Source organism: Haliaeetus albicilla, chromosome 20 (assembly GCF_947461875.1).
Source record: "Haliaeetus albicilla chromosome 20, bHalAlb1.1, whole genome shotgun sequence".
Classification (NCBI taxonomy): Eukaryota; Metazoa; Chordata; class Aves; order Accipitriformes; family Accipitridae; genus Haliaeetus; species Haliaeetus albicilla.
In genome coordinates this window covers 5,008,392-5,034,270 of record NC_091502.1, presented here as the reverse complement: position 1 = coordinate 5,034,270, position 25,879 = coordinate 5,008,392, and the positions used below count along the sequence as shown (strand labels likewise).

At 40.5% G+C, this 25,879-nt stretch overlaps 1 protein-coding gene across 2 annotated transcripts in view; it reads right to left on the bottom strand.

Moving 5' to 3' along the window:
- FLT1 (fms related receptor tyrosine kinase 1) overlaps positions 1-25,879 on the bottom strand; it is a 115,894-nt gene that overhangs the window by 82,689 nt on the left and 7,326 nt on the right. For both annotated transcript variants that reach the window (XM_069808075.1, XM_069808076.1), the window contains exons 2-6: positions 17,133-17,229; positions 16,617-16,837; positions 7,156-7,280; positions 974-1,136; positions 749-885 (exon numbers count right to left, since the gene is read on the bottom strand). In XM_069808075.1, the coding sequence (XP_069664176.1) occupies positions 749-885; positions 974-1,136; positions 7,156-7,280; positions 16,617-16,837; positions 17,133-17,229 (743 nt within the window). The remainder of the gene's footprint in view (positions 1-748; positions 886-973; positions 1,137-7,155; positions 7,281-16,616; positions 16,838-17,132; positions 17,230-25,879) is intronic.

The following is a 25,879-nucleotide window of genomic DNA, read 5'->3' as shown; positions in this document are numbered from 1 at the left end:
TCATTAATCTTCCCTATATAATGTAATCATAATTTCAGCTTGTGATTAGGCACAATGAGTGACATAATAAATGAGCTTGACTTGAATCACCAGCATAAATCAAATTGACATGAAAGGAATGGGAGTTGTAAACCTTAAAATAATGTCAAATTTCTTATCAGCTTTACACGGACTCCCTGGCAGTTATTCTGTGAGCGACAAATATTTATGAGGATGCCCCCGATGTGAGGGGAGGTGAAGCACATTCAAGATCGTTCCTGTAGTTGTCAAAACAAGAGGATTGTTCATGTGACACTTAACAAATGAGATTTTTGCTAGCTAAATAAAAATACCTTTTCTAAACATGCTCGAGTCAGGTGCCTGACTGTCTGCCAGTCTTTTAAATGGATGTGTTGAGAAAGACAGCCTCGCTGAAAACTTTCTTGTCACAAGAGTGAGCCCCTGCCTGGGACTGGGTGATAAATTTCTACCATTTCTGCAGGTCGAAAGGAAGCTCCCAGGGATGAAACAATTCTAGCGTTCGCTTGCAATTATGCAATATAACCAGAGTACATTGTGTAAACATGTTTACTTCTTCAATTAAGTACCAGAAAGAAAAAAAGAAGCCTTTAAAGACATGTCAGCAAGGGTCAAAACGATGGAATGCAAACCGCAGCAAGCATTTCGAGGCGAAACTCCTCCCGGGTTGCTAGATGCAGAGTGATCTATGGGAAACCCCCGGTTTCTTCATTTCAACCACAGCACTCACCTCTCCAGGATAAGTCCACGTCATCTGCACTCTGGTGTTCCAGGCTGCGGTGACGGTGCAGTTAATTGCCAGGCTGTCTCCTTTCAGCAACTTGACAAGACGCGGGGTGCTTAACTGGACATCAAAAATTGTGTTGGCTGCACGTGACGAAGAGAAAGAAAAGTGAATAATGTCACCAGGGCAGAGTGCTTAATGAAAAGACGGGGAGTGGAGAACACTACTTACTTTCTCGGTGCGTTAGGTACTTTGTGCTATACTTGTGTCCACCGACGGTTGTCTCGCAGCTCAGGAGCCCTATGAATTTGTAGGTTGCCTTAGGTATTCTGAAGCCTTTCATGCTGTCCCAGATTATTGTCTTGCCATCAGGAATTAGGGTTTCGCGTGGAATCTGGAAGTGTCAAACACGCATCATAAAAACAACTCATCCTCATGCCACTCTCTAATCAAAGCAGCCTAATAAAAAGGAATGGGAGAAAACACCCTAAAAAAATGCCAATCAAATTAGAAAGGACGACATTTAATTATGCAGATTTTTCAAGTCACATTTTCATCACAAAATAGAGGAAAAATCTGGGTGAAGAATGTGAATGTTTTATTTGTTTCCAAGATTTCATTATTTATAACAGGATGTAATTTATGACACAATAGATTGACACTATCATTAGCCTCAGCACTTGGGCTGCTATTCTGTTGGCTCCTGGTTGGCAGCTAAAGTGCTCATCTTGGCGAACCTTTGCAATTAAGTATACTGGTTTTACCAATGAGACACAAATACACGTTTTTCAATGGAGGTGACAAAGGGACTTAATTTGCCATCATTTTGTGGCTTTAACAAATTCCTGCCAGGATTCAATCTGATGTTTCTCACGTTTATGTTGTCTAAAGGACTGGACCGTTTTTAAAAAAAAAAGTTAAGGACATGAATGCTTGTTCCAAAGCTGACAGGTCACAGAGTACATGTCTCTAAGTCATTACATATGACATGAAGTGAAAATTTTAAAGCCACGAATCTTCCTTGGGCATTTTTATTGAGAACTACTGACCATACTAAATGACAAAAGTGATACCGAGTAGAGATTTTGAAAGGATGCCTTGAAACACTAAATACATCACATTTCCACAGAAAAAGTATTCAATGCATTTTAAAAATTTAGCATCTGTAAGTCCCTCAGAAGCTGAGGGCCCAACAAGTAATTAGTATAAAGCCATCTGGTGTTTTTAAACTTGAGACCTGAAATCTAATACAGACTAAAATATTGCCATGTGTGATCAAGTGTTCACTTTGTCAGAAGTACAAATTATATTTTACATTAGGAGCCTTTGAGTTTTAAGCCCCAGTTTAATAAGGTGTCAAGAAAACCCTGAAAAGGCAAAGCATGACATAGGCATTGAAGTTCAGACAAGACCTCTTTTTTTCACATCACGGTTTTGTTGTTATGCCATAGCAATGGAATAAATGCCACCGCTTGGCCAACACAGAGATCAGCCATGAGTACAAAGCCTGGATGTGACTTTACTTTTATAAAGCCTGCTTTTATGGTAAAAATAACATATTTTAAAAGATGGCACATAGCAGAGTTTGAGTGAATTAATGCCCTAAGCAAAGACCTCTGGGACAACTAAGCACCTTGCAGCCCATCACCTCTCACTATGGCCTTTCCATCTTTTTCTTCCCCTTTATTTGAGCAGAGGGTTTGTACGCTGGCCAGCCCTCTCCTTCCTATGACCAAAGCCAACATGGGTGGCTGCCAGAGGCTGGGGGAAATGTGGCTGCCCAGCACCTTCCTGCATGGTCCTGCTGCTCTCCAAAACCCGGCATCCTCAACGCTGCACACTCAGCGCACGCCTAAAGCTACCCTTGAGATCACCTCCACTCATCTCATGCCATTTCCTCCAACAGAAACGCATGGTGAATCAAATGAACAATAATTACAGAGCAGAAAATGCTGTGGTAGAATTCCTTATCTTTACCACAACTGATAAGACGCTATAATAAGCATGCAAATCACAGGGGAAGTGTGTGTTACACACACAAGTAAAGCCCATTACATTACAGCCTGCTGGCTACCATTCAACAATATCTTGGACTCTAAGACCTCTGTTGCCATTCCTGTTTAAATAAAACAAATATTCAAGCTTTGGTTTAACTAGTTCATAGTTATGCTTTCAAGGGCTTCAACTGGATTTATCCTCTTGCTGTGTTGATAGAAACCAAACTGTTTCTGCGCATATTCCTCTACAGGTTTTCATATATACCATGAAGAAAGAGTCAAGTCAGAGCCTCCCTAGACTGACATTTCCCAGGGAATGCATTCCCTTCACATTAATTAGTTAATTGATGGATAACTGAATTTGTATTAGCCTTAATCCAGGAATGGGAGAGTAACCAAAAGACACAGGAAGTGTCTGTGTCTTGGAAATAAAGTGCTCATAAATACGATCCTGTTTTGCAACACCTAATGTTGTGAGTTGTCTGTATAGCCAACAGGGTCACCTTCTCCAGAGGCAAGTCTTTGCCTGCACAGTTTACTCATCTGACACCCCTCAAAAACAGCTAGAGCTACATCTTTGAGTGTAAATTTTTGCAGCTTCGAGACCAAGAAGTCGCATGCAGTCACATATGAAAGCATAACTCGACACTTTTAAGTTACTGTAAGGAAAACTTTAGAAAACTGAAGTCTATGACTAGCAAAAGACCACTGTGACACAGCCGGTCTGTGGCTAAGTCTTTTGGGAGGGGGCGGGGAAACAAAATACTGCAAGTCCCTTTCAGAGGGTAGAAATACCAGGATTTTGTCTCAGAAGAGAACAAGGGCGGTGGCTGGGTGCTCACCCTCACAGCTCTTCACAGGTCTACATCTTCTCCATACTTGCTTCAGTTTCTTACCCAGCTCTCCTCCATGCCATTCTCCTCTGCCAACCCCACCGGTTCAGATGACCTGCTTCCCATTCTCAGGGAAGCACAGTTGTTTTGCTCTGCCCTAAACCAGCTTCCAGGCCACCACCTAGAGACACGGCATCATCGCCATGATGATCACTGCATGGATGGTACAGGACAGAGAATCCCAGAATCGCACAATAATTTAGGTTGGAAGGGATCTCTAGATGTCCATCCCTCATGCAGAGCAGGGCCAGTGTAGTTCAGGGCCTTGTAAAAAAACTTGGCCAACTGGTCATCACTGAGAGAAGTAGAAAACCTATGAAGAAACACAGTGCTGGAACAGTGAGATTTCCACTGAAGAAGCAGAGGATGAATCCAGCCAAAATGATAGGTTACAGATGGGTACCAGCAAATAGAAGCATTCAAAGATTCAGTTTGTTGCGACGGCTGCAGTAAACATGGAATTAATTGTCTACGTACTTATCTGCATGAACCACATTGCTGTGGCTCCCAGTGCAGTGTTGGACTTTTACCTTCTTTGTACTTTGTTTCAAACTAGACTTCAGTTTCTTTTGGTATAGGCTGTGCCTCCTTCTTTGCTCAGCACCAACCACTGAACCTTTTTGGTACCTGGTGGCATTAACACAGTACTACCACAAGGTTTTGGGCATATACGTATGGTCAAGGGTATATAGTCAAGGTGTGGTTCCCCACGTCTCCAAAGGCAGATTGTATTGGAAAGACCCAGCTGAAAGTATAGTAAAAATGTACGTTAGACTTTTGAATGCTTGTCTTTTCTTTCATGTTTCCCCTTCCATCAATTTGGGAAGGACGAAGTGACATTATTAAGAATTCAGACTGTCCACATGTACGACTCTCAACATCCTTGGGGTTTTTTTTCCTCTTTTTATTCCTTATGCTGAAGCTTGTTTACCTCTATTCTCATGAATGTCATTGTTGACTTTATGACAGAGAATCCAAAAGGAGAATAAACAGAGGGATCAAACCATTGTACCAAAAGGTGGTGCTTTCTCTATTCAGCAAGATAAGAGTAAATGAAGAGGCAAGAGAAGTGCACACCTTACTTGCAATAAGGTTTATCTTATTTTAGTGATCTTGATTGAGGCTTCCAGAATCATATTGATAAGAATGATAGATCCAGAGGCTCTGGATATCTGTCTATTAAGCATTAGATCAAATCTGTTGATTGATTCCACAGATCTTCATATGATGAGGAAGAGAAAGAGCCAACAGCTGTTGCAGATATAGGTTATAACAGGACCTGAAGCCTGAATTTGAAATAGGAATGAAAAGCTCCATCCCCATTTCCCAATGCCTGTTTTATTAGCTTCTTGATTTTTAAGATTCCTCCTGTGTTGTATATGATTGCCATGCTATAGAATACAATTTGCACAGGTGTTCAGCCTGGAAGTTAAGGGCAACACAGTATCTCAAAAAGGTTGACTAAGGTAAAGATGCAGTTTTAGTAAAAAATTAATTTGTAGTGTTGAAGATGGATAATAAACCTTTCCCACATTGGTCCATTAAAACCAAGAAGTAGCACTGCACAGGAACAAAATGCTGGAGGCAGTGCTCAGGCATCTGTAACAAGTCCTTCCAGAAGAGAGAGATTACCAAAAAGTATTTCATAATTTTACTTCCTGGCAATAGAGAATGCAGAACCTAATGACTCTAATGCTGGGGTTTTCTTTCCAGCTCCATAGGATTGCATTATGGGGACTCTGACTTCTTCCTTTATCGCTGAATGGAAAACAGAATAGCTTTTGCCAGCTCTCCAGAAGTAGTACGCCTGCAGCTGTGAAATGCATTTAACACATCTCTTAATTGCTATGTGAGCAAAAACTTGCTGGAATCTTCATATATGGGTGCACAGATAATAATAAAGTAAGATATGATGTAATGCATTGTAGCTTACATGCTTCAGGAAATTCTGCGATTAATAAGGGAACACATTTATTTTTCCTGGAATGCAAAACATGTAAGCAACCAATCCTTTCTTTCGAGACTTGGCTCCACCTCCTCTTTCTCCTTCCCAGAGTATTACATCTGGTTTTGATGGTGTAAAGATGTGCCTTACACCACAACCTCAAGCTAAAGGCAAGTTGATATGAAAAAAGAGAGTAGATATGTCTCAATCTCCTCCAAACAAGGAGAAAAAAATTGGTTTTATATTGTTCAATAAGAGAGAAACCTGACAGAAATTTTCTCGCTTAGGAATTTAATATGCTGAGATTTCAGATGCAATACTACAGTGTCCAGATAAGTTCCCACTTTACAACACCCACCTTACTGAAAGCCAAACCTCATTTACTTTTGATTCTACAGCCACAGAATCTTGTGCATCATCCACCCCTGGTGCACTTCTTGCAGAAGTGTGTGTGTGTGTGTGTGTGTGTTTATACACATACATATGGTAACATCCTAGGTCAGATTACTTTCTTTTCCTGAATTGTGCTTTCTTTCACGTGATTTAATAGGTGGAAACCAAGAGGCAAAATCTGTATCTATATTAGCAAAGCAGCACTGGATAGAATTTGTAAACCTCCAGGTCAAGTTAAAACACAGGATCAAATCTGTGGCTTGTGTAAAAGTCTATATTCAAAGAGGAATCAAAGACTTGTATTGATCTAGATAAGCATCTTACAGTGGTACGATTTGGCAATTGCATGTTATTCTATAAAAAGACAAGTTTCTTTTCCGTGTGACAGTGATGAACATTTATGCCACTATGTACAGAACTCCCTTTATTTAGAAACAAAACATCACTGGCACTTCCACTTAATTTTTAAGGCAAACAAAGGAACTTTAAAAAAAAGAAGCACCATTCCCTGTCTTGATATGAGGTACTTCACTACATACATATAGGTCAGTTACCTGTCCACGTAACTCTCAAGGCACCTGGGAAAGAAGTGGTTTCCCCAAAACATGAAAAATGTCTAGGTTTTCTAATACTGGCCACACCGTCTCAAACTCTGCACGTTTCCCTGCAAAGAGAAACCACCCCTTGTCTGATAAGTGCACTCATATGTAAAAGGAAGCAGCAAAGTCACCGGTGGGAGTGAGGTAGGGCAAAGGCTTGAGAGATCCTTGTACAGCCCCAGCAAATCCCCAGGGACTGCACTCACCGGCTGTTCCAGAGGACAGAAGAGGAAAGGGGAGGAAGGGCAAGGGAAGAGGTGGGAGGAAATCTCTTCTCCTAACAAGAAATTCCTTCCTGGGCTTAAGAAATCTTTGTCAGTGAAGATTTAATAAAATGGTATGAAAAGTTTCATTTTCTTCAGAAAATTCTCAGCCAATGTAAGAGATTTGATGAAGCCCTTCTGTGAGATACGAGATGAAGCCTCCAGGGTTGAAATATTTCTAAACACACTGACACCCAGAAACCTTGTTTAAGAAATACTAAATTGTTGAAATATTTCAAAAGAATTACAATAGTTGTAAAAAAAACAAACAAAAGAAGCATCATCCACAATAACACCTTCAGAGCATGCTTGGATTGAGGTACCTTTTTTAAAGTAACAGCAATGTTTGGTGCTGTGACTCTGCATGGAATGATCATTTCTCTTCCCACAGTCATGTGTATTATTTTAGGTATATCACTGTGCATCTCCACAAATGGATTGCCTGTATCTGCAGGAGAAGAAAAAGGAAAAGGTTAATATGTGAAATCTTAAGACAGTGTGTGGAAATTGTAACGGTGCATACAGCCTTGAAAGAACAGACTAACCCCATCCATGATGAAAACTAGACAAAGTCCTCCAATCAGTCTTCTGTTTATTTTTATCTAAATAAGTTCAGCAAAATATTATTAAGTATTTGAAAATATATTTATCACTCAATATCAGTAGCAGTACTTTGGTATCTCCATTAAAATCCAGGACAGTTGAAGTACATTTTTCCCATTACAGCATCATCTGTAATGATGCTGAGATATATGTTTTTTATTTCAGGGCATTTCTATTTTATTATCACCAGGAGAAGTAATTATATGGGAAGTGAGCTGAACTTCACTTATCAGGAAACCACTACACTGGACATGTTCCTGCTCTCTGCAAGGAAACTGATGGGGAAAACTCACGTTGACTTCACCAGGAGAAAGAATCTACTGTGATTATGCAGCCATATTTTCAACTCTGAGAATACAGACTAATGAGACTTAATTATTCTCCTCCTTCCCACTATCACAATACCTATATGTCTCTTTTTAAGTGACAAGGTAAATGAAAATGCCAGGAAAACATTAATTCCTTTTGACTCAATAACTAAAGCTTGGCAGAGTAATTTACCGTCCCTTGAACAATCCCTGTAACAAAGGACATTGTCATAAATAGCTTGCGCTGGGAACAGGGAACATTGCTGCTGCTATTGTTTGGGCCACTTAACAAAGAGGGGCTCAAGCCACAGGCTCTGGCTCCAAATCTTCTTTGCAGGTGTTCAGATCTGAAGGTTCGGTTTGACTCACATCGCAGATAGACTACCTCAAAATTCACATAAGGTTTGGGTTTTAACTCTTAAAAAAGTGGAACATTCAGATCTTAGTTCTGCCCTTATCTACAGCTCCAATGTGTTTTCAGGCAAATCCTATTATTTTCAATCAGTCAAAAACCTTACAAAAAACAATGGAAATCTTTCTTGGATAAGAAATGAGTAAAGCTAGCAAGAACTGACCCTTTATAAAACCTCAAATTGTAATACTTTATTCAAGTGTTCTGGTCCCAGACTTCTGCATGTTGACCTATGTTCACTCAAGTAGTTCTTCAAATACATTACTTTTGCTTTTCTTTCAAAAGTATGATCTGCACTTCCCAGTGTCATAAAGCTGTTGTGCCCTTAGGATCTCCTTTTCTTATTGTATGAAATAATATTTTTGTTTGAGATATCAAACAGGAAGAAAAGCAAAGTCTACTTGAATTTATACTGGGGAGAATCCTAAGGTAGAGGATCTCAAGTGTACCCCAGGATACAGAAAAAGTTTTCCTAAAGGGGTTTAATGAAACTGTTACAAAAACTTTCTGAAATGAAAGCCACAATGCTTTATTTAATAATAGGTGTTAAATGTCCACTGAAATCGCAAAAGGAACTTATGAGTAATAGGGGATGCGTATGTAATAAAAAATACCCTAAGGACTTGTTAGGTTGACATTTCCTCTGCTGTACGATTCAAGGAAAGACCAAGAATGAACCTGTTTGTAGCACGGTGAAAAGAACCTTTTTTGTTCCAGGGGCTGCAGCCACAGAAGAGGTCACCTGCCCCTTAACATCACCAGACAAACGGATTTACTACTCCCCAAAGACTCGTTTGTCTTTGTCACAAAATTAAGAGCTCCTGCCCAAAACCAGCAAGCTTTGCAAAGTAGTTTCCTGTATCATAATCTCCAGATCATTACAAGCGTGAGGAAGAGCTGTTCTGGGGACTACCGGTGCTGTCTGCAGACACAGTGTCACCACGGACTGATGCCAATATTGAGGCGGTGGGGGCTGTGCGGCTCAGACCTCACCGAATTCCTGCCCATCTGAAGGCAGGGACAGGAAACAAGCACAAAACACCACGATTGGCTTTTTTTTTTTTTTTCCTCCTTCTTCAATGGAAATGCACATTCGAGCCTGGAGAAGTCAATGAAGTGCTCTGTAAAAGTCAACTAAACGCCCTGGCTGCTCTCAGTAGGCTTTAAAGCTCGGTCACAGCCTTTCTTGGTAGAATCCCCGCAGTGGTACGCCAAGGCGTCTCCGTGCCCCTGTTATTCGCGTGCAGAGCTCCCATTGACATCACCGGGGACTTCCGCCGTGGGCCGGAGGGCAATTGATGGCCCCAAGTGCTCCAAATGTCTTCCTGCTTTTGATTAAAAGAAATACGCATCATGTTTCCTAGCACAGTTTTGTTTTCATAATGAGTGTGGAGGCTTTTCCTGATTCCCTTTGATTTTATTCTCCTTCCGTCTTAATGGCCATAAGGGGATACTCTCGGTGCCTCAAGACCAGAATCTGATGCAGACTCTACCAGCCTGGATCAGGCAAAGCCGAACCCACAGCAGAACCAGGGCAGGTTATGCCACGTTGGCAGGGTATGCCAACAACGTGGAAACCTTCTGTCCCCCAAATAACAGCAGTCTTGCTTCTTTTTTTTCCCTCTTTCCCTCCCATCATAGTCCTAGGTATTGCCAGTGGCTCCTGCTACATTTCCTCCCAATTCCTTCCTGAGTGGAAGTAAATGCCATCCTTCCCCGAACAGCTGGCTGGCAGCACATCTGGGATGACCTAACCTCCTGCCAGCAGTCTTCTGGGCCAGCTTCACTCACTTTTATGTTCAGAAACCTCTAGACATAAAAGGAACATCATGGATTGACCTATCTTGAAGACCACATCCAAGTTACACATTCAGCTCCATCAGGATTTGGAATGGAAGATCTAAGAGGGTTGATCTTTCTTTAAAAAAAAATTTTTCATTGGTTGGTTGGTTTTGCTTTTGTTTTTGTGGTTTTTTTTTTTTGCTTCAGAGCTGCCTGCAAGAGTAGCAAAATGAAAGATGGACAGCCAGAATATTTGCATATGCTAAAGGTTACTTTAAAAGTCAGTTTAGTGTATTTTTAAATTGTGCCTGGAATTAATGACTGTGTGCTGGTTTGACTGTGTTCCTTACAATATCTCTTAGTTACAATCAATGTGAAACCACAAAGAGCATTCATGAAATCACAAAATCCATGAAGGTCACTTGCTATATTGTTGAAGAACATAAATAGCAGCTTTTTATTAAGCTGGTTGGCAGCCAGATACAAACTTGATAGGAGGCTTAACACAAGCAATATTATGTCTGGTATCAGTAACCTGTCTAGACTATTTATGGGGTTTGCACAAACAACTAAATTAGCCAACACTTGAAATGCCAAAATCAGAAAAGGTGGAGAGGTTCTTTATTTCCACAGGCTTCAGCTACTGTTCATGGGTTTGGTTTGTTTTTAATAATCTGAACTATGTGAGTCAGATTACACATACATTTGCAAGAAGAAAAGTCTCTGCAGGAAAATCTGAGCTCCTTGAAATCTCTGAAAGTTTGTCTTCTGAAGTTCTTCCAAAATACCTACTTACACTTGGCTCATCATTAAGATTTTTTTCAGGCTAAAAGAGCCAAAACAGTTTCCTCACATTCACATAACACTCTTTTCCCTCGTGCACGTGAAGAGGACCAAAGTCTTCACTAAAGTACAGACATGCAAACTTCATTAAAGTTAATAGGTAAATTGCCAAATTCCCCTTTCCATTGCAGGGATTCACCCTAACTAACTTTATTTATCCCAGCTAAATTAGTAGGGCTGTTTAGAAGTAATTTGAGGAGAACCTTGCACACCAAGAGTGGCTCTCATCTCACTTACACATCTAAAGTATAGACATTTCTCACCAAGCTACGTGGCCAAACTGTTAGTGTTGTCACCGGGGAAAACCATGGGACTCATCTGACCTGTTTTAGACATCTGTTTTACAATGAGATTAATCACGCCTTAGGAAACACACCTGTTCAACCTGCTCACATATAGGCTTCTATGTTCCTTAAAAAAAATTCCCATTTTGTATGTCTGGAAGCACACCACCTATCTGCAAGAAGGGCTTTTCCACTCTTGCCTCTTAGCCTGTAAAATAATACTCTTCAAATTCAAACGATTTCTAAACCTCGAAGGAAGGCTTGAGATATAAATTAATAATCACAGAAGTCCAGGAAAAAAAAATAGAAATAAAAAGGCGTGGAATACTTTATATCTGGAGCACATTCAGACACAAAGCATTGCTAGCATAGTTGTACAGTGATTTTTAGGTGGGTTGGTTTGTTTTCCTTTGGGGCTAGTTATACTATGCTATCATCAATGTAGGTCCATAACGCACATAAAAAATACAGTTAAAACTCTTAAGGAAAAACTTTCTTACCCACATAAGCCAGGAAATCCACCCTAGAGCAATTACTATGTCCAGAAAGCGATGTCTAGAAATGCTACTGGGCATTAGGAACACTTTTTCAGATGTATCCCTCCCTCATGATAGTTCATCTTGGAAATATTATTTCTGTTTCAGTAGGAGCTATAAACTTTGGTGAGGAAGAAGGACCTTGGAGGGCTTAGTGCATGGCCTTTGATGCTGCCAAGACATCCACACATGCTCTGCTCAACACCGTGTACTGTGATGTGAAGTCCATATACACGCAATGACAAAAGCATGGCAGTTATAGGTGATTGACGTCAGCAAGTCCTAGAGGGCTCTGTTTTGTAACAGGAACCTCATTAGACACTAAAAAATGTGTCCGCGTACTTGATACAGCTGTAGCATAGCTTAATTTCAACTAGTTTCCTTTTCGTAACAGGAGCACTATCATATTTTTGACTCTGACAGTGTAAGCCAAAACTGTACTGCTCATACACTAAAACTGTGCCAAAAGCAAAGACAGAAAAAAGGCACAGGGGAGGAAGAGTTTCCCAGGCCTCAGCAGGTTCTTCTGTCAGTACATTATTTCTGAATAAGAAGAAGAAAATCTCCCTTTCTGTTGGCTTTCAGGGTGTTTTGTCTTACTGCTTTTTTCACCTGTTGAATTATTTTGATTTTGATGCTTCTGATCTTAAGAGACTCTTTAGGGGAACTCTTTTGATACCCTTTCTGTTCTGCAACACAGTACCTTTGGGGTTACAGGAGTCAATCCATTCAAGCTAAATCTTAAATCCCTGTCAGTTTTGGGGCTGGATCCAGCTATCTGTCAACAAGTGGACCTCCCAAGGAGATGCCAGACGGTCAGCACTTGCAGAATACAACTCTAGAGTTCAAAAAGGCACTCAAAACCCCAGATGTTTTGGCACTTCGAAGGCTTACATTTTGAAGCATTCACTAATGCTAAAGCCCTTCATTTTGGACTGTCCAATCTGAGACACATCTCAAGCCAAATATCCAAAACTAGTGGACATGTTAGACATTCCAGGCATTGGTGAGTCAAGTACTCTCAGGACTTGTACCTCTAATTACCCAGCTCTGATTTGTGTCACCTGACTTAAATCATCTCAAAGCAAGACGTCTATTTCTAAGCTTGTTCTCCAGATGCCTTGTAAAGTCAGTGATGAGAAATACGTACCAGAAGGTCCTTTCTTCTCTCTGTTAAGCACAGAAAGAGAATAGACAACTCAGTCAGCCTAGAGGTCTGATTTTAAAATGGAATATTTTGAACGGTGCTTGATTGAAGTACCAGTACATGTCTCATTTTGCAAGGAAAAGTGTGCGGTCAGAAGGCATGCACGGCAGGAGTGTGAGGAGAGACAAGGAGAGGGAGAACATTCACTAAGAAATGAGCTAATACCCTAGTACAACTTCACTTAGAGAAGAATTCTCTGTTGCAACAGAATTAAGATATTACTCTTGTATATTAATAGCTGAAAGCTGTCTTCATCACAGGAAGTAGCAACACTTCAACTTGAATCAAAGTTTGTTTAAATTCTTGCAAAAATCTAACCTTGATATATCAATGTAATTGAACCGATATGCTTTTTCTCTGTCACACCATGGCAACAATCGATCAAAGGCAAGAGATGATGAGAGAATGAAGAGAACTGCACATTTTTTGAAGAAAGCAAATGAACTCCAGCAACTGGAAAAGAGTGTCTTGGAGATACCAGGCAGGCAGAAATAAAAGCCTTTAGCACTGTCCCCAGGGAAATCTACAGAGGTTTCAAAACAGCCTGCTGATAATTTGGTGTTTCTTGAATGTCTTTATTCTATAATTATCTCTTTTCAAGCAGAAAATTCCCCATGCCTCACTCCAACGTATGCAGTGAATGTTCATTACAAATCTTTCCATTTTTACTACCACTAAATGCTGCGGTTGTGTAACAAAACAAAGATCCGAGCAGTTTTGGGTCCGAGATAGTGGAGAAATTGGCAAAGAGGCTTTGCTTCATTTCAGATTTTTTCCCATGCCTTGTGGTGGAAGTCAGGCCATCAGTTTTCTTAGAGCAAAGTCCAAGGCTCTTAAGAGAATTCATTTCCCTCACTTGATGTCTCAATTCCTGAGCTGTGTGTGGTCAAAAGTTGCTGCAGTACATACTGCGCGCTCACTCCCCCGTGCAACTCAGTAGTGACCTCTCCAGCTGAAAGAAGGGTGGTGTCAGGACTAGCTCCCACAAGAGAAGTCACCAGCCTGCCCGTTCTCCATCACCCAAACACAGGGCTTCTTCAGAAACGTTTCAAGTCATCCTGGGGCACTGGGACTTGCATTCTCCATCTCATCGTCCTGCGTCTTGGTTTTGTCTATAGAAGCTCATCTTCTGCCATAGCATACACTCCTTACTGACCCAGAGGACTTACTGGGTTTATTGTTTTGTTGTGGTTTGTTTTTTTTTTTTTTAAATCCAGTTCATATTCAGTATCACTCTAATTACGGAAATGAATAACATTTTTAAAACAATAAGTGATGACTTCCTGTACAAACAATATCAACTTTCCTGATTCGGATTCTGTGTTTGTAAATAGCAACTATTTGTTCTCATCTGCAGCATGCTAAGACATGGGAAACAGGCACCTCGGTGATCCACATGGAGCTAATATGGGAAATGGACTGACACAACGTCCTGCCACAGGAAACAATACAAAACTAGGAGGGACCCAAATTTTACAAATGTTTATTTCCTAAGCACCCACAAGTTCATTTAAAATAAAACTAAACTCAAGAACGGTAGTCTTGACAGAGGATTTTGTCACTCCCGTCTCACCTCCACTTGCGCCAGATAATTGAATTTCATGCATGTTCACAGGAACAATGACTTACATTAAGAGATTCCTTAAGTATTTCCTTTCCAAATGCTAACACTACACTGATCAGAAAGGGTGAGTTTGGGTACTCGGTATCTTGTATCTTTTCAACTTACTCAACAATTCTTCCTGAAATTGTAGATTTTTTGGAGGACTAGTATCCCTTTTCCCACCTTAGGACAAAGTGACACTTTCAATAGGCATTAAATGAGCAGTCACCTTGCAGCCTCCCTCGTTATCAGGGGTTTGCCCTAACTCTCATACGTGCTTGGTAGGACACAATCAACACTTAAGTGTTAAGAAATCGGTTTTCAAGCAAAAGGATTGTCAAATTCAGAAAATTAAGATGCCAAAGAGATCTAAGCTTAATACAGGTTTGTCCCTTAAACATTTTACTGTTTTTTGGCAACTAAGGTAGGAGGAGAAATGTAATCTAATCCTATATTCAACAGTGACATCAACATTTAATGACTGAATGTCCTTGAAAAATCAACAAAAATAAGACACCCAGGCGGTCTTACTTAACTGACTGGGGGTGGGGGAGACGACTGTCCAAAAAAAACCTATTTCTCCAATGATATGTTTCTCTTCCATCACCATGCAAATTAGGCAGGTAACCTTGGTTCACATAGATCTAACTGAGGATCTCTTCCAGATGCAAGCAAGCTACATACAATTCAGGAAGCAGTCAAGAGTTAGAAAGACTGGTTGTTTCTTCCATTTGTAAAAATTCAGGATCCAGAAAAATTAACACTTCAAACAGGAAAGGGATCAAGAGAACGTAAAGGAATCTCTTATATCGTAAAATGGGTTTAGCAGAGAGGTTCTCAGTCAGAGACACAACCATCCTTGCTCTTCTCATGTGGTGAATGGAGAGGATTGTGGGTAGATCTCAGATAGAGATGACATCCAAGGTGGGAGGTTCAAGAAGGTCCCATGATGGGAAACTTGCAAAAGTCATCCAAGAAAAGTGTAAGTTTTCCTAGGCAGCGGGAAACGTTGGTCACTAAATGAATAACCTACTTTGGTTATGCTTCCATGGATGCATCTGTAGTTGGATATCCAGTAAATTATATGGAAATAGTTGGGTGAGAAAAACACTGTGGTATATTTCGATGAAAGAAAGCACGATGAACAGCATGAATTATTCAATAACTCTCAATAAAGCAACACACAATAATGGGGGGAGCTATCTTATTTCCTATCACTGTAGTGAGAGGTCCATTTCATTCTGCTTTTTCACAGCACCAGTCCCACTCTTTGTGTCACAAAATGAAAACAAAGGCTAATTCACTCTGATGTGAACTCGTTAGAAGCAGCAGACACATAATTTGGAGAACTTCCAGTTGCACATTCTCTGTAATATGGGCTTTCAAAATCTGTGAATCCTGATATCTTGCAGTAATCTATTAATTTTATTCTGTAAAAATCAAGAAAAACTAAAATATAAAATTAAACTAAATCCCTAATGCGTTTATAATTTTTTCTTTTATTATTGTGTCTATTGCATTCAACTATTCTGAGAAGTGTCTGATTAATATCCTGGAAGAAAACAGGACCAGAAAGCAATTTCTGTTATAGCCTAACTGACCTAATTCCAGCATTTCCTATACATTACATGATACTTGTTTGCTGAACACAATTCTGTGTTTAGTTTGATTCCATTTATTCTAGATTTTTACAATCTGTGTAACATGGACTACAGAGTACATTTTGGAATGTTACTTAATAAGCAAATATTAATTTTCTACAGCATGAGACAATTCAGTGATCTGGATAGACAGCTTTGGCATCCTTCAGCTGCCTAGAAATCTAGAATCTTAACACAGACAGGTTAAAGTGGACATTGTACCAGTTATATGATTTTCAACAGTCATCATCCAATTCTGTAAGGTATGATTTCTCTGATACCCATTTCACAGATTCACTTCTAGTCTACTTCCATGTGGAGTTCTATTTACTCCAGTAAACTGGTTGGATTCGGTCTTTGTCTTTCTTCATTTTTCTTCCTAACAGATAAAACTCTAGCATCTGTATTTGCAAGCTCTGAGAAAGCAGATTTAATACATTAATTGGTAAATTATTATGACATTTTGCGAGGCTGAAAATATCATTCAAAACCCTGAACTGCCTTATTTGTCCATTTTGCTGTATTGAAGTGCAAGTACCAAGAAGTGTTAAAAAACGTAATCTTACCGTTAATAAATACATAGACTGTAGATTCCTTCTTCTTTTTCGCTGGACTTGTTGGGTATTTGCAGCTATAGTTTCCAGTGTCACTTGCTTGAGTTCTGCTCAAGGTCAGACTACTGCAGGACTGCTTCCCATTCCTTCCACAGGCATATTTAATTACTTTCAGCCTTTTGCTGTCCTTACTTAGAGTTTCAGGCAAAGACCATGAATGAACCATTTCCCCCCTGCAAATACAGATAAGGAAGCAGAAACAATTATGTTGGGCTGCAATTATATAGCTCCAGTTCCCAAGCTTTCTTTTTATTATATCAGGCTATTTCTGGGGTTCTCTTTTATCTTGTTTTCCAAAAACAACAACAGAAACAACAAAGAACTATTAAACAATTGCCATTGAAGTTCATTCCCCACCTTTCCCCACAACATAAGGTTTCATTTTTTTCTAATTTCAGTTACAAAAAAAGAAAGTGTCAGGTGTATGAACTCCCAGCCAAATTATCAGAATCCAACTCAGCTGGTTACCTGCAGGTGAGATTTAAAGTCTGGCCTGCTTGAACAACGTGCTGTGTGCCATTTATACTCAGCTCAGGAACTTTTAGTTTTGATCCTGAACTAGTTCCTAGAAAAACAAAGAAAAAAAAAAAACATTAACAATGACAAATCATCCTGTTCCCAGTCCACTCACATTTATGATGTTATACTGGAAGGGGAAAGCAAAGAAAATGGGTTGCCTCCCCCCGCCCCCCATACATGCTCTCTTCCTCTGAGCAAAATCCCACTGTCCTGACTCAGGACTCACACAATCTTCCATGAGAATTACTCAGGAAAGAAAGTAGAAAGCAAGCTATGCAAGTTTCGGTCAAAGACTTTGCTCTCAAATTGTTCACTGAGCATACCCTGAAGAAAGTTCAGGACCTTGTGGCTACACATCTAACCGAGGAAGCGTGCCCTCAAGCACCACTGGCTGCATTTCCTTAGGAAACACCACCATGGCAGCCCCTTCAATGGGAAGGGCAAAAGTCAGCCTCTTCCACGGCAAGAGCCACGTATTGACCTCTAAGATACAGAACTCTCACTCAAACAACTTGCTGCAAAGCTGGAACTGCTCTGGAAGGAGTGAAAGGGGATTGAGGATCTTCCCTTCCTGACTGGAGGTCACAGCACTGTTACCTACGGTCCCTCACTAGCTGCAGGCTTCCTTCCAGTGAAGTGGTGTCAAAAGGTAACTGGACAGCTCTACAATAAATTTTGAGAACAAGATCAAGGCACCTCCAGACCAGATTTGCTGCTTTTTGAGCAGGCAAGTATGCCAACATGGCCCCAGTCATGGCCAGACCATTCTGGTATGGGTGAAACCCAGGATATCAGAGTATAACATGAGGTGACTTAGGACACTTGAAAACATCCAGGCAGGCTTCTCACAGGCCATGTGAAGGCAATTTTTAGGAATTCCATGGAAAAACACCATGGTCAGAAGACTAGAGGAACACCAGACCTTCCCTCTCATCAAGCCAGCAAGTGCTCGAAAGGCAAAATGTTTTATCTTTGCCCCATAATAGCTATTGCCACAAAAGCTTTCATGGCAAGCAGACAGAAGTTCATGCCTAAGGGAAGAAACAGTCTTTGACCCATCCCATCACCCTCACACTGACAGCGAAGTGTTCCAGAAGCTAGGAACATAACAAGAGAATATTTTGAAACAATTAAAGTTGAAAACCAGTTTAAGTCTGAATCTGGACCCTAGTGCAACATGTGAAGATTTCAGTGTTGGGAGAGAGGAGCAGAGATTAGCTCAGATCACTTTACTCCAAGAGAAAGTATTTGTCAACATACGAGGGAAGCAGCATCATGTAAACAAGGGTAATGCAGATTTTCCACTAGAACTCAGTCAAATACAGTTTCAGTTTAGCTATTTTAAGCCCTTCCAAGAGGTCCCTGCCACAGCCAAATATGAACAGCTGTATGCACCAAACATAGTAGGAATACGTGAAACTTATTTGGCTGCTATGGGTCACCCACTGGAAAGGCCTCCCTCTTTTGTTGACTATAGAAGGATCTTTTGGACACCAACTCCAGCTGAGATTGGCCACTAAATTTCAGCTGTATAAACCCTCCAAAGTCAATGGCTGCTCCAAATTTAGCAGCTTTCACGCAGCAGCAGATGTAGCCTCAGATTAGAGGCTGAATATCAAAACTTTGTTCTGTGATGTGGACTTGAACTCCTTCAGTCCGAGAAAGGCTTAGAAGCCAAGTCTTCACTTATGGAAAGAGATGCTAAAAGTACAAGGATTTTGTACAAAAGGTAAAGAGGCACTGCCCTCATCTGCTGGTTTTTGAGTTGGTTTTTTTTGAAGAGCTGGCTGTGCTCTATTTGTATTTCCTACTGATTCCCTGTAACATTGGTAGAGACAAGAGGTCTAAATCAGCATCTGGGACTACCTAGCACAATCCATGAAAAAAAGCAAATAGCTGATTAGGGCAGCAAAACTGTTTGTTAGACGTCTTCAGAGATCAGTTCTCTTCCTTAGCAATACAGGAAATGTACACTGTAGGGGTTAACTAACTTTCAACTAACCTTTGGCATCTAGGTTAGTTACATTTATCTGCATTTTTCTTTTTAGCCCTGTATATCTTATTTAAGTTGTGGCTCCAATAGTTTTCCTGTATATACTATCATCCATCCCTATTTAAAACAAGATTTAAAGGGTACACTTAAACATACACATAAACTAAATTATATCTCACTTGAACAGGTTTCAAGCAAGGGCATAAGAAGTTTTCAGAATAAAGAGGTCCTCTGAACTGCACCACAAATATTACTAGAAATTTGAATGGTGATACCATACAAATACACAGACTTCCTCTGCGATTTGCCTAGACAATCATACTTCTAACAAGAAATGAATATATGCTGCTAGCTGTTAAGAGGGGAGAAAAAAGATGCAGGAAATCTTTGAAGAAGCAATTTGTTGTGTGATATATTGCAAACATACATTTTTCTCACCCACCATTTACGGACCTCATCTCTGAAACACTGGGTCTCCCAAAGAGTGCACATGATTTTATGGGATAGTCTCCCATAGATGCTTACAGTCTCTGAGTCTACTCATTTGCTGTTCTGAAATAATGTCCCTGAGGCTAAACGCTGAGAAATTGAGATAAGACTTTACAAGAGCTTAGGCAGCTTCTTGAAGAGCAGCACAAGCACTTTGGTTGAGAGGATTTGCCAATGTCCTCCAACTAAACAATCTGACGGTTTCATGAAACTACCGTGTTCCTGCATTTCATCCATATTCCTCTTGTCATCCCAGAATTAGAGGCTCTCCCAAGAAGGCAGCGTTTATATCCAGCTTTATGAACCTTCTTCCTTACTTCAGGGGGCAACCTGGCCTCAAGCTTCCCTGAACCGTTCCTTATTTCAGGCTCTAGAAAAGCTGAAAGCACACAACGATGTTTACAAATAGTTCAATATGTATGAAAAAAACATCAGTAATGGTCTGCCAGAGGAACCCACCGGGATCAAAGCCCAGCTGTTAGAGTTGCAACACTCAACCTAGTTGCTGGAGAGCAACATGTAGGTTGCTTCCAGCATAAAACTGATGGAAAGGTGGAAAATCCATGTGAGTGACAGGCACTGAGAGCAAGGCAGGAGAGCAAGTCTGCGGTCCCCGGTCATGACTGGGGTGCTGAGTGTTTGGCTTTGCTCAGCACCAGCACCGGCACCCTGCCCAGGAGCAAAGCCAGCCATGCAGCACCATGCCCCATGCCGAGACCAGGAGACCAGCCCTGGGAATGTGGGCTGCTGTTGTTTTCAAAGTCTGCCAGAGGTGAAGGGCAAGAAACCATTATAAATATTACAGACTTTTCTCTTGACAACTCTACAGTGATGTAAGCAAAGACATCCCCATGAAAATCTCAAGATCCATCTTAAATTAAGCATACAAACCAAGACAGCCTGGAAGCCCATATGTCAGAAGGTCTGCCTCAGAGTTATTAAAATCAAATGAAAAAAACCAACCCAGATCTTTTCATCCCATCCTGCAGGCAAAAAAAGAAACCCAGATATACTGGATACGTATTCAAGCTTTTGCCCTTTAACACGTATTACGTATATCTAAAAGACACCGCAGTATTTGCAAATATTGTGGGTGGGATCTTAAGGAGTGCTTAGTGTTTGTCTAACTTTGCTCCCATTGATAAAAGCCAGAGTTTCATAATTGATTTCAAGTACATTTTAGACACTTAACTCCAGTAGCTAATCATATTAATATTCAAGAGCTAACATCAATGTGTTTGGCATGATGTATCAGATTTGTTATATATTCATTTATTTTGTTTTTCACTGACAAAAAGCTGAAGTAAAAGACCTTATTTCAAGCCAATATTGGTGCTTTTACAAGTATGCGAGACAACACTTTTACCAGCAAGCTAAGTCTTGAAGAAAAATAGCTTTATTTGACATCCTATCTATTCATGGGTCATTAGCTTCCTTACATTTTTAAATGCTTCAAAACTGATGCAGAGTACAAATGTGATAGAGTTTGACATGTTTACCAGGAAAGAAAAAGGAAGAAGAATAGCAGGGAAATTCCTACTGTCAATATTTAGAAGCGGATTATGCCTTCTATGTACCTTCTCCGGGCATTTTACTTGACACTGTCTTTTCTGAAGGGTCATGGCTCAACAGGACACGTTCACTTATCATTGTGCCTGTCACTAAGCGACCATCAGCAGCCTACCCTCACACTGACCTACATTGGGGGGTGCAACTTCTTTTCATGTGACAACAAGAGAACTAATTAATCCTGATAACTGAGGAATCTCCTCCCATAGGGAAAGGGGTGATTTTGGGGGGCATATTCTATTTGTTTCGGAAGGCTTATTAGATACATGTGAAAGCCAGTCAACAGGGTTGCTTAATTAATGAGCAAACATTAATTTAGATTGTGAAAGTTAGCCATTCTGTCTAAAATAAGGGAAGGACAAATATTTTTTTTTAAGAAAGCAAAGGGTATAATCTGTAATTTACAAGGGAACAAAAGAATAAACTTTCTTCAGTTATTTTCTGCCTTGCAAAAAAAAGTGATCCTCTTCCTGAATGAAGTAAACAAAAATTTGAACTTTCTATTAATCAAAAAACCTGATTACAATTAATTAAGAAAAAAAAGATAAAATAAATTAACATGCATACATTTTTCCAATATGATGTGTGAGTTCAGTTCTACAGACAAATGAGTAAACATGCACACGTGATCAGCCTTCCACTGATTTCAGCTAAATCTTGATTCCTCTTTAAAGTATAGATCTGTTGAACACAAAATCGGGACCATGTTCTGGATTATTATCCCCATTCTGATTTTTCCAGCTTTTACTTTTAAATTTCCTTTCTTTCATACTGAATTTGTGCTACTTTTGACTAAAGAAAGTAAACCCAAAAGCTAGCTTTAAGACTTAATTTAAAAAACCCACAGTATTAGAAGTTATTAGAAATTTCCTTGAAGTTAACAGGCTTGTTGGCTTTTTACTTTTAACGTCTTTTTCATAATTTGAGGCTGAGTGACTGTCTTCCAACCACTCTAGTTATCCTGAACATGTTGACTAATCTTTTTTCACTTGCACAATGAGAGGTTAAGGAGAATGATCAGTTTATCTTTGCAACTTCAGTGTATACAAGGAATCTGACCTTCTGGGTTTAAAGTGCCATCTGTGGGCAATAAAGTTATCCATCATGAAGTAATTGTTTCAGTCATTGTTAGATTTGCACATGTTTTAAGGCTTGTTAAACATAACCGACCCTTTGTGGTTTTTACCATCAAATATCATTTCCTCCTGATTCAAACACATTCAGCAAAAATGTATTTTGCAGAGGACACTCCTGCACTGGAAAGAGAGCGCACGTGATTTCTTAATAGGGTCTTCACCTCCCTCTGCTCCTTAAAACGTGGGTCATTCAGTTCAAATGCAGCCCAGGACTTTACTCTTGCTTATAAGCATTTCCTTATGAGTCATCCCATGGAAGGGAATGGGAATACCCACATGCGCGCAACTAAGAAGCAATTGCAGAATCCAGATGAAATGCTTAGGAGCGTGGTAATACCCAGTGGGTTGACCTTCAGTGCGTCTCCAGTGAAAATGAGCTGACTCTGATCTGCAGCACCGCCTTAACCAGAACATGGCCACCAGCTAACCTCATATGGGATATACGGCTTTACTCCATTTTGTACGGAAACCTGGGATATCAGTAGTTTTCTTTATTTCAGAGCTCTTCCTGACAAGCTATTGTATTACCATCTCTTCTAAAGGTACTTCAGGCCACTGCAAGTAAATATAACTTCTTTTTGGTCAAACAGTTGTACCTATCTATAATAATTCCAATTACATCATTACACCAAATCACTCTATTTAAAAAAAAAAAAAAAAAGAGTGAAAAGGAACTTGTGGTCAACTCTGAAGGGCCATTTAAAGTTTTGATTTACATCTGACCATAAGGAGTAATGGCGACCAACAGGTCCTCCTAGTTTTATCAACACTGAGATTCTCATCAGCATCAATACTTGCATTTATAAGACAGGAAACCTTTTAGGCAAAGTTATCTCAAAATTTGGGTGGTGATTGGAAAAAATTTTTTTTTTTTCCTGCTCGAAGTGTGAATGTCTGGCCTGGTCCTGCTACAGGACTAGAGGGAGAAGGGATCACCCTTGATAATGAAACTGTCTACTTCTGTCACTGCTGGTGGCTGGGGAGAACCACTACTGGAAGAAGACATTCTTCTATCTCCACGGCAGCAATAGCCTCTGTCTCATCTATGTCACCTAGATTTCCAGTGCTCAGGCACAGGCAAAGCAGGCAGCGCAGTCTGGTTCCTGCACCTAGAGGTAAAAGCACCATCTCCGTTGCCTGTACTTAGAAACAGCCCCTAGGAAAGACCTACAGCGCCAAACCATGAGCCACCCTGAGATTCAAAGCAGTCTCTGCAGGTCTTTCACGTGCCACCTAGGTCCCCATTCCAAAGGGGAGCTCACGGTCCTTCATACATCTGATTTCACACCACTTCTCTGAAGCAAATCCAAGCGTCACCCCTGAAGCCTGCAGAAGAGAAACCAGGACAACTTATCTGTGAGAGAACAAGGAGGTATGCCTTTGTCCCACGCTGACGTTGACAATTGTCCAGATGCACAAGCTCATGATCTGAAGCAGCAAAATGTAACCACTATTTCTGCCGAAGCAGAACTTTGCAGGGCAATTAATGGCCATGAGGACTTGCAAGAGTTAACAGACACAGGTCCTTGGACTGCCAGGTTGCTTTGTCCCTGTTTTCTGCTGGCTCTTGTGCAAAGAGAGGCACCGCGTGTGCTGATACACAGCTGGCAAACAGAAACACGCTCCGGGCAGAAGAAGCAGCTCAAGCTGTCTCACTCCTCAATGGATCTATCACTCACACATGCCTCTGTTGTGACTGAAAGGTGTTCTCGTTTGCTTTCAAGATCAAGAAACTTGTCGGAAGCTATTACAAAGTACACATCGATGCATCAAAATCATCAAATCATTGGTTTGTCCCTTTCAGGTCCAGAAGGGACATTCCGATTATCCAGTCTGATGTTCTACAACACATGCCAAGTGGTTTCTGGATCAAATGCTTAAGTCTGATTAATCTCAACTGTAATTTAAGAATTTAAAGTACCATTAGGACATAACAGCCAGCCAAGAAAATGGATAGGTTAATGGATGAGAAAGCTGGGCTGTTGTGTGATACAGCATCGTAATAGAGTCTGAACAGCATAATCTTTATCACAGTACGTTACAAGAGTCCTGGGCAGGCCTTGACCCTGACTCCATGTCCTGGAACTAAAAATCAGTCAGCAGGGCAAATGGGTATGCTACTGTCCAAGAAAGGCCTTCACAGGCACAGAAAAATGTGTATGTCTGTTATTTGAGCAAGTGCATCCTTTCCCTCTCAGTTCTGGATCTCAGAGCAAGCGGTAAGAGTTTATTTACTATCTGTATGTATTTGCTGTCCCTAGATGTGTATACACACTGATATAAGAATAGATGCTATAGAGGCAAAGCAAAACACCCCGTAGCTAAAAACAGAGCAAGTGCAATTCTGATAGCACTTCATTAACACCTCTGAGCAGTACACGCTATCATGCCAATATGGTCAATAGCTGTAAATGTAAACAAACATGTATTTCCCCAATAATTGCCAAATGTTTTGCCAGTATTTGCCCTAGCTAAGTCAGGCTGTTCTTACAGAAGTCTGTGATAAAGCCATTTTATTAAAGAGCAGAGGATTTTGTTCATTTAAAAATTTAGATGTAGAAAACTAGCAAGCTGAAATCACAGTTGGTTATTTGAAATAAATCTGGCTTGAGCTTCTACCAATAGAAACTATTACCATTTCCCATCATACCTGGGCAGCCAAGGCCATGCAGCTCAGTGCGTTGTGCCCACACAACACCTGCTTGAAGGCACTTGCATCACCAGCTCATCAGAAGATTGTGTCCTGTCTGCCCTAAAGTCACCAGGTGACTTCTGGGCATGAGCACGGACACTTTATGTAATGCCAGTGAAAAATAAATTTCAAAATTTAACATTCAGAGAACCTGAGAGGAAAAAAAAAATCTTAGTTTCCTCTCTTATCCATCCAATTTTAATAACTCTACAAACTTAGCATCTGAAATGAGCACCTTTGCCACTATCTAGGCTGGCCAAGGTGCTCATTTCATTAGCTATACAAGGAGAAAGCAATTACAGAGAAGTAAAACCAGCCATAATCACAAACTTTTTATTTCCCCTTGAGCATATGGATTCGAAAATGGGAATCCAAATGGACAGTCTAATGCATCCATTATGAACCCTCATGGAATCATCACTTTGGTAAACTACACCAAGGGTGCAAAACACACATATATATACATGGTGTGCGTTGAGAAATATCACTCCAACAGAGTGAATGCCCAGTTTAAAAAAAAAAAAACCAAAACAAACAGGTCTGCTGAGGCTGTTCTCAGCAAGAAGTGGTTATAGCAGAGCTAGGCTGTAGCAATACTTCCACAGCCACATTCGGCATAGGTCCGTGTGGCTCACGTACCCCTCCACCTTGACATCCCTGAGCTGGCCCCTACGGGGAGATCCTGCTCAGGCCATTGCAGATGAGAAGTGGTTGTGACTCCATCATCTGCCCATCCAAAAATGACGCCGTGTGATCGGCCACTGGCATTCACCCAGGAGTATGGTTTCGTGCCTCCGCACACAATTAAGCCTGTGCT